Below are 12,691 nucleotides of genomic sequence, written 5' to 3'. Positions count from 1 at the left end.
CCTTTCCCTCGGACTTACTGACTCGGCATCTTCCTGGTCTGGTCTGTTTCCTGTCACCCGTCGTTAAAACCTACATCCCACAGGGAAACTTCCGTCTTGTTCCCCACCATGTGCTCGGTGCCAAGGACAGGGCCAAGCACAGCGGTGGCCCCGGATACACTTTGTTGAATAAATGCCCAGTCAGGGGGCCTGGGTCCTGGGTCCTGGGAGGAAACAGGCAAAACGCCCCCAAAACTCCATTCGGTGCAAGGCCTGATCCATGTTGACAGCTGCAAAAGCAAAACTGATTTTTAAACACATGTCTTTCCTCTTCTCCATCTTCTAACAGGGAAGTGAAATCGAGAAGGGGTTTCTAATGGGAGAAGCAGGGCTTCAGCCAAGATGGTCCTTGGTTCCCTTGGGTCACCTGGGCTTGCCTGGGATTCTTTGAAGGCACAGTAGAAAACCCAAGCCGACTCATTTACCTAATAAACACATCATTCTTTTTTTTTTTTTCCTTAAAGAGGGAAAAACTGGTTATTTTTTTTCTTCCTTCCATACACTCTAAAAAATACATAATTTTCTTATTCAGTGTTCTCATTTTTTTTCTTTTTACAAATGCTTAAAAGATTCCTCGAATTATCCCCTCCCTTTTTTAAAATTGAAGTCCAGTTGATTTACAATAAAGGGAGGGGGCCCCAGCCGGCTGACAGCCCCAAGCACAGGAGGTGACAGTGCAGAAGTACTTCATCTCTTAAGTAACAGCCTTACTCCTGATAAATTCCACCTTCTCACCTCCTATATGCTTTTCCCAACGTTGCCCAGACCCAGGGGTTGTGCTAGATACATGCAGGCGTCCAGTGGGTGGAGGGGAATTTCCTGGGGTCTGCACCCCGTGTTTTTTCTCTCCTATTCCATAGGAGCTACCACAAACAGTCCAAGTTCCCAGCCAGGAACGCCTCATCCACAGGGAAGGGGAGGAACTGTAAATGTGGCTCTTCAGTGGCCAGGAGCCACCTTACCCCCCAACAATTGGAGAGATCAGAGGCTGGTCTCCTGTGAGCTGCCTGTTTATAACCATTTCTGAGCTATTCGGTTGTTCTGTTAATGCAACTCAGGACTCCCCCATTGGGTCTCATCACAGCCAGTCTCCTGGGGCTGGATCTGTGTGTGGGGGTGAGGGGCAGTTGCAAGGGGGCCCCTACAGAGGAGCCTGAAGGCCTTAAGGACCAGAGCACTTAACTCTCTTGTCTTGCTGGGCCCTGGTGCTCATAACGTAACACGGTCAACGCATGTTAAGCATTGCCTACAATCCGCTTCCCCTGAACCCAGCTTCCTTCAGAGCTGCTTTGAGAACCACTCCCGTCTTAGGGGATTTGGGACTTTGTCCATTCACTGCTTTCCTCCAGCAGATCCCCTAAGCGTGGGTTCCACCTGCTCCGTCCCCCAGTCCCTGGCTTGCAGTGCTGTCCAGGCCCTGCCCCTGCCTGCACTAGCGGATTCAGAGCTACAGGAGTCCTCCGGGGACCCTGTTGCTGCCACCGCCACTCCAGGCCCTGGCAGACTATCCTGGGTGAGCCAGGACGAGGTCATGGGGTGGCTTTGGGAAGGCCGCCTGGGTGACAGCTCTCGTGGGGACCATGGGTGCTGAGCCAGTGCTGAGCAGATGCCGAGCAGGTCTGAGGACCCCCCCAGTGGCCCCCAATGACCCTCTTGTGGCCTGGGGAGGGGGGTGGCGAGACAAGCTGATAGCACTACAGCAAATCAGAGGACGGCCATGTGACCAGCAACCTGCCGTTTTTAAAATATAACATTTATTGCTTAGATGGTTTGATACAGAATAGGTTTTCTTCTCATTTTGAATTTGGAAGTACTATACAACTGAATACAAAGAGGAACGAAAGTACCGAAACCGAACGTGTGATTCTCTGTTCATGTGGCATAAACCAGTCTTGTACATAACATGTAGCAGCAGTTTTTAAGTTCCCTTTAGAAAAATATGAATTCTACACATTTATTATTGTTTCCTGTTTAATGCATGGGCTGAAATCTCTAGGATCAACTTCCTTCTGGAGGAAAGAGAGGAACAGAGGGTGGAAAGAACGGTGAATCTTTCTGAAACCAGCATCCGACTGTCACGTAGCTTCCCCGGGGGCTGGTGGGAAAAAAAAACAGCCCTTCGGGTTTTTTGTTTTGTTTTCACAGCCGGGAGTTTCATGTAGTGATTGAATCTCAGCATCGTGTCCATAAATCAAAGAGAAAAACAAAAGAGAAACTTGCACCTCAAAAAACTTTTCAGAAGATCCATATATATATATTTTTTGTAAAAGCCCTGAGAGGAGAAAGAGAATCAAACAAAATGTATAGAAACAAATTAGCTGGACATGCAAACTAAGCTATGATTCACCCAGAGTTTAAACAAATCACAAATTTCACAGTTTAATATTGGGGGAGGGGACAGAACAAACAAATGATACATCTCTCAACCTAATAAAACGTGGCAAGACCTTATCGACTACGAGGGTACAGATGAGGGCTAGATAAAGCTTTAAATCAATAGTGATTATTGCGAGCGGCAGCCCCGGCCGTGCTGCGGGGGCTGGTTCCTGCTACATCTCACCCCAGCGTAGAGTTAAGTCACGGCTTCTCCCCACAACGTTCCAAGTTTTAGTGTGGAGAGCTGCAAAGGAAAACAAAACACAAGAAACCCCAAATAATAATTAACAATGAAAACAATGGCGACGGCCGCCGCAAAGAAGTGAGGGATGCGTGAGCTGGTTTTAACTGAGCGGACCAAGCCTGGTCTCAAGTGATACGGGGGGCTCGTTGGTTCTGACGTGTGTTCACCTAGAGTAAAGAAAACCTTGTTTTGAAACTGGGTCACACATCCCTAATACAGTTACAAGTCATATATACCTCAACCTTTTTCCTTTCACATGCAAAGATACCACTTTTTCATTATGTCAAGAATATATATCTTCCTTTGAAGTCTGGGCGGTTGGATTTTGGCCACCAGGAACTGGGGAGGAAGTGGAGAGAAAGGGGGGTCTCTGTGGTGGGCACACACGGAAAGGCAGGAGGGGCACTGGGGACCAGAAGACGCGAGGGTCCCAGGAGGGCCAGTCAGGCGCAGAGCCCCCAAGGGGCAGCGAGGGTCTGCACGGCGCAGCAGCACGGGAGGCCCCGCCGCACGACGGCTCGGGCAGCCCAGAGGTCTGGCTGAAGGACAGGACGCTGAGCACAGCCCAGCTACAGTAGGACATGTCTCTTTTCACTGCTGGCGGCTACAGTGAGGGGGGGTCTATTGCCTGCATACACTGCTCATGAAAGAAAATCCTGCCTTTGTGCACCCAGGGGTTCAGGCGATTTCAGAAACTAGAAACGTGTTTATCTTCAAGCACCAACCCCAAATCACAGGAAGGTAAATATACATCTGTTTTTCTTCTTCAATCTCGCATGTGCAGTTTTATTACCAGTAGTAGTATTTCCTCGCTCTGCAAAGGACAGGAGCACAGGCGGGTGAGGCCTGGGCTGGGTTTGGCAGGAAGACCAGCGAGTGACAGGTCTTCTGCCTGGCTTCCCCAGAAGCCCCGGCTCGCACCCTCGCCTCCCCTCCCGGGGCTGCCCCTCCGCCCCACGGGTGGGCGGGGGGACCGCACGGCCCCCGCTGGGCTCTGCAGTCGCAGAAGAAAGGCTTCTCGTAAGTACAGTAGAAGAGCTACCGCCCGATGGAGCCGAGGAGGGCTGCGGGCAGACGCTCATGCGGGGACCTGGGGCCATCCCAGGTCTCCCAGGACAAATATTGTCCATTTGTTTCTGCTGACTGCAGAGACCAGCAAACTGATGAACTACAAATAATAATAATAATAATAATATTAATACATATACTGAAAGGGGGGGGATCAGATACATGACACCTATGCATGTTTTCCGTCGGTTCAGTTGCCAGGGTAACTCTTCTCTGTAAGTTAGGAACAGATGTCTTGAAACTGGAACAGTAATAACACATCTAACGCTGAGAGAGTGGAAACATGTATGAGGTCGAAGCAAGAATCTTTCCTGGTTTTGGCCTGAACCAAATTGGAAACCTTCATCAACCACATCCTGCAGTATACCGAGGACCAAATTACAGCTCCACCATGTAGCAAACAGAAAAGAAGTCTATTTGAGAAATGAGCATCTTATCCACATTTCCTCTGGGAATTTACATGAAATTCACATCACTTTCTTCCAGTTATTGGCCGTGGGTATCCAAGGGCATTTTTTTTCCTTCTGTTTCCAGCTCACAGAACAAACGTTACTATCACAGATTTGCAAGAACAAGCTCACACACACCAAGACAGAAGGTAATGTTAATGCTTAAATGAAAAGGTCCTCTCCAAATAATTCATTAAAACATTTGCTTTTTTAAAAAGTCATTTGGGGAAAACACAACACCCAGGACGACACCAAAGGACTGTAAGTAGTTAAGGCACTCGAATGGTCCGTGCTGCGCCTCTGCACGGGTCCGTAAGGCTAGGGCACCGAGCGAGGCAGCCCGCCCTGCTCCCCCACGACCTCCATTCTCTCCCCCGGCGGCTGAAGCACTGAGGACCCCTCGTGAAATATCGGTTCAGGACACTCTGCTCCGCTGGCTTTCGTCTGTGCGCTGGGGGCAGGGCGGGCTGTCATTCCATGCCCAGAAGTGAGGCGCTGTCGGCAGTGGCGAGGTTGGAGGGGGCAGGCCGCTTGCTGGGCAGCTCCGGCAGGTCCTGCCCGAGGGCCGCTGGGCTCTCCCGGTCAGGGTCACCCTGAGATGCCTGCTCCTTGGAGCTGCCCATGGGAGCAGCCCTGGGAGCACTCCTGCCGGCCTCGCTGTGGCCGGCACCCGCTGTCCGACCCGCTGCCCTCTCCTCCCTGCGGCTGGCATCCTTGGCAGCCAGACTCTCCTTCCGGCTCCGGGTGACAGACATGCGATTGCTGGCGAGCAGGGCCGAGTCCGCCTCGCTCTCTGATGGGGGGTTGTTGCCGCTGTGGGTGGACTCGCTCCCGCTGTCCTCCTCGCCCCGCTCCTCCCTGTCGCTGTCCTTCCCGGGCTGTTCGGCGCGCCGGGCTTTCTGGTGGACTCGCTGGTGGCGAACCAGGCTGTGCTTCAAGGTGAAGGTACGCTCGCAGGTCTGACATTTGTACGGCCTCTCTCCTGGAGGACGAGGAGAGATTCATGTCTGTTAGGAAGGCCACCAGCACTGACCACCCTGCTTCGCACAGGAGCCAGTGAAGACCAAGGGGAAGGGTGGCAGGGGCCAGGCCAGGCCGGGCCTCCCCTCACTCCCAGGAAGCCTGATTTGTCTGAACTGGCAAAATGGGGCAGGAGGAGGGCAGGGGCCGGCATGGATCTGCCTCCTTGTCCCTTGACCCTGGCTTCTCACACAGATCCAGGAACTGGAGTCCTGGAAGCCGAACCTCAGGGGCACCCAGACAGGCCCGAGAGAACCCCGGGGAAGGACAGTGGTGGTGGCCCTCCCCAGGCCGGCACGGGCACCGCTGCCAAGGCTCTGCAGGGCAGAGGCCCCTCCCAAGGCCAAGCTGCAGAGACACGTGTGTTCTGACTCGGGCCGGCTGGGGCTGCCCTCTTGCTGACACACACCGAGAGCAGCTGAGGGCACCACCTGCCTGGAGCTCCCAGGAGCCCGGGAGCCAAACACCGGAGTCTCCGAGTCCCAGCACAGGGCTGAGGGTGTGTGGGGGGATGTGTGCACCGCAGCCCAGGGAGGGGAGGGAGGAGACCAAGACACAGGCGTGTGCTTTGTTTGGTGGGGGAAGAAATGCTTGTGTCTTCTGGTGTCACGAGTACGTCCAGATCTCCTCTCTACTGATCAACAGCCCTGCTCTGGGGTTTGGAGCCTCCATCCTGTTGATGGTGGGTTCCAGGAGGAACAAGGGTGTGGCCATGGGCAGCTGGGTGACCATCCGGTTCACTTGTCAGCCTGGCTGCTGCAAAGCCGAGGAGGGACAAGCCCCTTGCTGCTCTGCCAACCCAACACCCATCAGCTGAGGAGAAAACTCAGGTGTCCTCCCCACAGGGCCATGGGCCGGAGCCCCGCAGTCTGCTCCCAAGGCCACGCCCCCAGGCCCCAAATGCCCAGCACCTACATTGTTACGGATCCTGCTATGAGACAGGGCAGCTACCATCCCCAGTCTGGACACAGGAAGGCTAAGGCTCAGAGGGCTGATGCGCTGCTTAAAATGTGTTTGAAAACACTCCACTGCCCACCGCGCCAGCCGGTGCGCTTCAAGCACTAAGAGGACACCTGTCAGGACTTCCCGGGCCCTGCGGCAGGTGCCGGCTGTTCAGTTCTCCGTGCCCTCCCTCCCCCGCCACGGGGAAGCGACCCCGCCGCTGGCGGCCTCACCTGTGTGCGACCTCATGTGCCGGGTCAGGTCCTGCAGGGACCAGAACCGCTTGCTGCACACGCTGCACACCTTCTTCCTCTTGTCCGCCTTGCTGGCTGCGCTCCTGGGGGAGTCTGTCTTTGGCTTCTTGTCATCGTCACTCTTCTCGGGGGACTTCTTCTCGGCGGGGCCCTCCCCGTCCCCGTCCGAGGGGCCCTCCGCCTCCTCGCTCCGCTTCTCTGTGGCTTCGGACGGGGCCTCCCCCTGGGCGGGGGCCTGGGTCCCTAGGGGCTCGGGGGTCGGGCACGTGGGGGGCGGCGGCCCCTCGGCCTCCTGGGGCAGCACGCTGTCGTCCCCGGGCTCCCCGCGGCCGTGCGCCTTCCGGTGGCGGCTGAGGGTCCCGAGGAACTTGAAGCTCTTGCCGCAGATGTGGCAGGAGTGCTTCAGGTCGTGCGGGGCCGGGCCCGCGCCGGCCCCGGCCTCGCCCTCGGCCAGCTTGAAGCCCATCAGCTTGCTGGCCAGGTTGAGGTCCAGGCTCTTGTTGCTGACCGCGTCCTCCTCGGGGCCGTCCGTGTCCTCGTCCCGCTCCTCCTCCTCCGCGCGCTCCTCCTCGGGCTCCGGGCCCGGCTCGGCCGCCCTCTCCTCCCCGTCCGCCGCGGCCCCCTTCACCTCCTCTGCTGGGAGCTCTTCCGGGGCCTGGCTGGGCTCCGCGGCTCCCTCGGGGGTCGGCTGCTCTCTCTCCCGAGACGTGAGGTCTAGCACTTCGCCTCCGGCGCCCAAGGCCTCCACGTCGGACTGGCTGTCTGCGGGGGCAAGCACACGGCGGCGGCTGAGACCTCGGCCGCCAGACACGCCCCTTCCGCGGGCTCTGCCGCGGCGCTCGGCGGGACCCACCCCCGGGGCCTGTCTCCCGATCCCAGCAAGGACTTCTCTCACCCCAAGTCCTCGTCACCCCTCACACCCCTCAAGCGCCAAGATGAACCTGGGGTTGACTTTAAAAAGGCAAAAGGAGCCTACATACACACACGGGCTGGCGTCACAGGGCTGCTGCGCCTGCAACTCCTGCCTTCCCACTGCCTGCCAGCCGTGCGGGCCCCTCCACGGCCCCACACAGGGATGCTCCGGGCCCCCAGGAAGGGGCGAGCGGCTCAGGTCCGCCAGACAGAAGGGATGGCGAGAGAGGACAGCTGGTGCATTCCAGAGACTCGCAGCACGAGGGAGGTTGAGGAAGCTGAGCCGCAGAAGTTATTGTCCAGTGCAAAGAGGTGGAATACACATGCAACATACACAGGACCACCCCCCAACTCCGGGGAGCCGCTCACAGGAAGTGGCCCAGAGCAGATACTCTGTGTGTATGGTACACACGCTGGTTTCCAGGTAAGAAGTCTCAGGTAACAGGAGATTCATGCACACCTGTATGCACACCTGCAGGCCCCCGGCTGCTGTCAGGACCCCATGGAGGGAGCAGAAACATTTCCTATCTCTCAATTTGTTCCTGCTTATCCACTCTCCACCGCAAAACCAGCTGTGGACAGTCCACTGGTTTTTAACGGCCTTCTTAAGGGCTGGCACTGTGGTGACGTTATCGACACCAAAGAGATGACAGTATTTATCCAAAGCACCATCTCCTCTCCATTCAGGTTGAACAAGGTCCTAATGATTTTAAGGGCTCTGCTGCGCCCACTATTTAACCACAGGTGCAGTGGCCAACCTATCGCTGCAGCATCAGGCTGACAAAATTCATTATTTCACGGCACACACAGGATATGCACCTCCCTCGGTAGGCCAGGTCTCTGACCACAGGTTCACATGTCTAACCTGGACCCTCACCACCGCGCCGACCCGTGTCCACGGCTCTTTCTGAGAAACATGGTTCATGACTTGCCGTCAAGGCGGCCCCAGGCTGGGGGTGAAAGGGCTGTACCAGTCCCGCCACAGTCACACTGCCTGGGGCTCTCGGCTTAACTCCGACTGTCTACACAGCAATCCTACTGAACCACACTTCACTGGCATTATTCTGACTACTCTTTGGCGGCCACTGAGTAAAAGGTTTCAGAGGGAAACAGTTTGTGGTGTGAATATAAAATTTCTGACAATATACGATTTTTTGACAATTATCCAAAAGCTTAATTAAAGATGATGATTCCTGAGATATACACACCAACGTCTAGGCCATATTCCAAGGAGAAAACTGGATGCTCGTTTTCTTGAATCATTCAAATAGAGAGCACCTAGTGAATGGATTGTGGTGTAAGTTCCACAATAAAAAATTCAGAATGCTCAGATTCTTATTTGTTGACTCGTGGGTAGTTACATTAAAACAAAAACCAAAACCTGAAAACAAAACAAAAAAAGGGTTGATCTCTGATTACTTTCTGCTTGTCCCAGTATATTCTAGGCTGTTTTATTTAATAATTAAATTTTTTTTACCAAAGAACATGTGTTACTTAAAATTTTACCTGCAGTGTAATATATTTAAGATGGCAAACTTTGAAAAAAATTCATAGTGAATTCTGAAACCAAATCCAAGTAAATATACTAAGATCAGATCATTCTCACTCCAGGGCCCTTCCTTGCTGTGGATAATGGAGAGTTCACACTAAAGGCAATGAAAGGCCAACTCACCGCCTCTGAACAGAGGGGACTTGTCTGTGTGCTCTTACCAAATGTCCACTAGGGGGGCGTATTTAGCAGGCAGCAGGAGTCCAAGTTCTTGGCACTTTCTGGGAACAACAGACTTCACCTCTTGTCTCACTAACGTCCAACTCATAATGCCAAGTCCTGTCTTGATCCTGCCCTCCTCAAGCACCCGCCCTTCCAAACACAGGCAGCTGAGCCGGTGCCTTGTGTAAGCACTGCTACTTTTAAAATGTGTGGGTTTTCTGTCCCCATCAGCCAGTCCCTCATTTGTGACGCTAATCTAAGAAAATTGCTAGAGGAAGTGGACGGAATCTGAAGGTCCTAGAAGATAAGAAACCCAAAGCGCCTCCTATGGGAAAGTGGACTTCCCTTCAGCTCAGCTGCTTCCTGGCAACTCTGTGTTACTCAGCTGAGTAATATGCTGTCAGCCACTGTCGGCCTCAGCTCCGTCTCCACGTCACCTGGGGCGGCATTTCCTGCGCTGAGTCCACGCCAGCAGGGGGACAGTTTGAGGGACAGCTTTTAAATGACCACGTTTAGCCTGGTTTGAAAAGTCACATGTAGGTGCCCACAAGCATGAAGGCTCCTGCAGGAGGAGGAACCAGGAGCGTCCCCCAGGGGCAAAGGGGGCCAGGGCACCTCTGCCCACAAGAGAGTGAATCAAAGTTTCAGTTTAACTTTGAATGATCAACATGCCCCTATCAGCTAAAACTGCCCCCATCAGAGCATTTTTAGCATTCCTTTGGGGGAAAAAAAATCTAGGGTTCATTTTTGTGAGACCCTACGTGATTGAAAAAGTCAGACTGACATTACAAAACACATCCAGGGATTTTTAAGAAAATGCAACCTAGAAAGACCTCAAGAGCCGCCTTGGTCATTTCCTGCCTTTGTGTCTTTATGGTCCTCCTCCAAACCTCACTTTTAACTTCATGGGAGGGAGCCAGAGAGAGACCTTCCCTCCCTCCATCACGCTCACCTGGCTTTAAAACCTCTCCTTCAAATCACTGAACTCCGCCTCCCTGCCCCTCCTCCTTCCCGGCTTGCATCTCAGTCTTTCTTACCATGCATGGTGACCACAATTAAACCAAACCTGTATTTTCTCTTTGCTGGTTTCACGTTTCAGCTCTCACTGATCTGTCTCTTCCAGAGGCTTTGCCCCTCAAAGCCAACCTGCACAGCCTCTGGGTAGGGTAGGGGCACGAAGGATGCTGACGGGACTCGGAAAAACAAAACTCCTAACTGCAATTTAAAAAACAAACCCACCCACCATGAAGACGTGGTGCCGCCTCGAAGCTAAGACGTGAGTCCCCTTGAGCTTCGTGTCCAAGGGCTTCTCTGGCTGCCCTCCGCCGTGAGCAGGAGCCCGGGGGCGGGGCATGCTCACTCCTCTGGACCATCGAGGTGCTGGACCCCAAGTGAGCACCTGCCACGGGGTGGTCTCACTTTAAGGCTTGTCTGCGAGCACGGGAAATCAAGGGCCACCCCCCTTCCCCTGACTCCCTCAATCCTCAGCTGCTTCCCCTCCTTCGGCACCACGGTGGGTGGAATCACAGCTGCTTTCTTAAGCTGGGCCATGAGAAAATGGGCCGGGAAGACAGTGACGCGCCGCTGGCTCAGACACTGAGGGGTCATCTGCAGCAAAGGTGTGCTCTGCTGGCCTGGCGGCTGGCTTCCCGGGGTTCAGTCGCAGGTCACCCGGCGACAAGTCATGGCAAGACGACTCCGTGGGCACCTGGACCTTTCTCTACTCAAAGATCTTGGCGAGTTACGTGGACATGGAAGCTGCAGGCGGGAGGTGGCAAACTGGCCTATGCTTTTATACCCCAAGAGGGTGTGACGGGAACCCAGGGCCTGGCAGTTCAAGGGCTGGGGACAGCAGGCTCAGTGCGGGGTGGGGGTAAGGAGCAGAGGGCACCGGACCAAGTCCTCTCCCTGGAAATGCTATGCATTCACTGCACCCTCTTCCCCCGGGACTGAGATAAGGACAAGGGGGCTGGGGGTTAAAGCCCGACCCTCGAGTCCACACTGACTCCCAGTGCAGGAGAGGGGGCCCCCAGACAACACAGCACCCCACCCCACCCAAGGCTGAGGAAAGAACACAGGCCACAATTACAGCCCTAGAAAAACACTCTTGGGGTGGGGTGGGGGGCAATCTCCTCAGTTTCAAGCAACAGGGAAATGTCAAGCTTTCAAGATGTGTCGAACTGAACCCATTCCTGCAACAGTTATCCCGCAGTGGCCAACCAGCCATGTGTCTGCGTAACCCACAGCAGCCTGTCTGTTTGTTTCTTTGTTTTGGGAGTGGGGAGGGCCCAAAACCCCAGCAGCTGGAGATGACGGAATGTATGAAGAGGGACATGAGTAAATAGAGAAGCTGTGAGGGGAAGAAAGGTGGCAGGAGACGCATGGGGCAGCCGTTAATTGCTCTGTACGGGCCGGAGGAAGGAAGCACGTGGCAGCACAGGAGAATAATGCCCGGATTCAGGTCAAGCAGAGATGTGATTAAAGAAAGGACATGCAGAGTGCTTTTTCAAACAAGACAAAGTTTTTTTCTTTTTTTACTGGGAAGAGAGTTATTGAAAAGAAAAACACCCCGCCCCGCCTGCCCCTCCCTGTGGAGGCCTGGGCATCACTAGTTCCTGCAAAACCCTGACGTCTGAGCGAGCCCATCCCTGCTCTGTAGGATGTGGCGGAGGCTGGGGTTTCAGGAAACAACCCCGAGAGGTTCCACATCCCTGTTACACATGTTCCTACCCACACAGCCCGCCTCCAGGGGGCCAGCGGCACCGCCGGCATCAGCTGGGGGGCATGTCTTCCCTAGCAGCTGGGAGAAGCGGCCGGGGCGGCCGAGGCCCCCACACGCCAGACCTGCTGCAGGCGCCCTGCTGGGATGGGCTCGGGTCCTGCAGAGAAGGGGAGGCCCTCCTCTCCGTCACCTGGAAGCACTACCTGTGCTATCCTGGGCTCCAACATCACTCTCTTTTGACTGGGGGATAAGCCCGTTTCTTCTCAGGGAACAGGCGGGAACTCCGTGTTTGCGCAACTGGTGGCGTTCACAGTTAGATTTGGTGGAAAAGAAGGCACCGCACTTTTGACAAGGGAAGGGTTTCTGACCTGAAGCAGGAAGAAAAATACATATTTATCTGGCTTTCTACTGCAACGTTAAGAAGAAAAAGTCCCTTTCAATTCGTTCTCCAGGGATTACTGGCATTTGTTTCCCCCTCCTCCACCCTTTTCTTTTAAGAAAGTGAACAAAACACATTTAAAAAAATATACTGAGAACATCAACAACTCAAATAGTCACCTTCCTTTATCCTGAGTGGGATGAAGGCTTTGTCTTCAAAGTACTTAAAGTTAACAGTGAAACCAAGATACGTAAGTTTAAAGTAAAATAACAGCATTACAATTAAAAACCTCACACAACAGTGAGTGAAGGGACTTCAGAGCCCGGCAGGAAAACACCTGCCCTACCACAGAGAGGAGACGCTGTGGCCACTTCCAGCCTGGCCAGGACCATGGATGTGGGGAGGCCAACGGGATGAAGGGTGGTGCCTGGGCCCCCAGGGAAACCTTGAAGCCCCTGGAAGTGTCAGGGGCCAGCCCCCTTCCTGTCCTTGGTGGGTCTAGCTCTCCCACCTTGGACCAGAAGCACTGAATTCTGACTTCCCAGGATGCCTCCAGCCTGATTTCTGTGCAAGGT

The 12,691-nt window shown here is 54.4% G+C and overlaps 1 protein-coding gene across 7 annotated transcripts in view; it reads right to left on the bottom strand.

Annotated features, from left to right (window-relative positions):
- Window positions 1-1,771: 1,771 nt before the first annotated feature.
- Window positions 1,772-12,691, bottom strand: part of RREB1 (ras responsive element binding protein 1) — a 163,895-nt gene continuing 152,975 nt past the window's right edge. For 6 of the 7 annotated variants that reach the window (XM_074348056.1, XM_074348054.1, XM_074348059.1 and 3 more), the window contains 3 exons: window positions 11,941-12,105; window positions 6,372-7,154; window positions 1,772-5,158 (listed from right to left, as the gene is read on the bottom strand). In XM_074348056.1, coding sequence (XP_074204157.1) covers window positions 4,647-5,158; window positions 6,372-7,154; window positions 11,941-12,105 — 1,460 coding nt within the window. In that variant the 3' untranslated portion in view covers window positions 1,772-4,646. The remainder of the gene's footprint in view (window positions 5,159-6,371; window positions 7,155-11,940; window positions 12,106-12,691) is intronic. The other variant, XM_074348058.1, reaches the window with a different exon arrangement.

Source organism: Camelus bactrianus, chromosome 20 (assembly GCF_048773025.1).
Source record: "Camelus bactrianus isolate YW-2024 breed Bactrian camel chromosome 20, ASM4877302v1, whole genome shotgun sequence".
NCBI lineage: Eukaryota > Metazoa > Chordata > Mammalia > Artiodactyla > Camelidae > Camelus > Camelus bactrianus.
The sequence above is the reverse complement of the archived record's forward strand: the minus strand, read 5'-3'. Positions and strand labels throughout refer to the sequence as shown.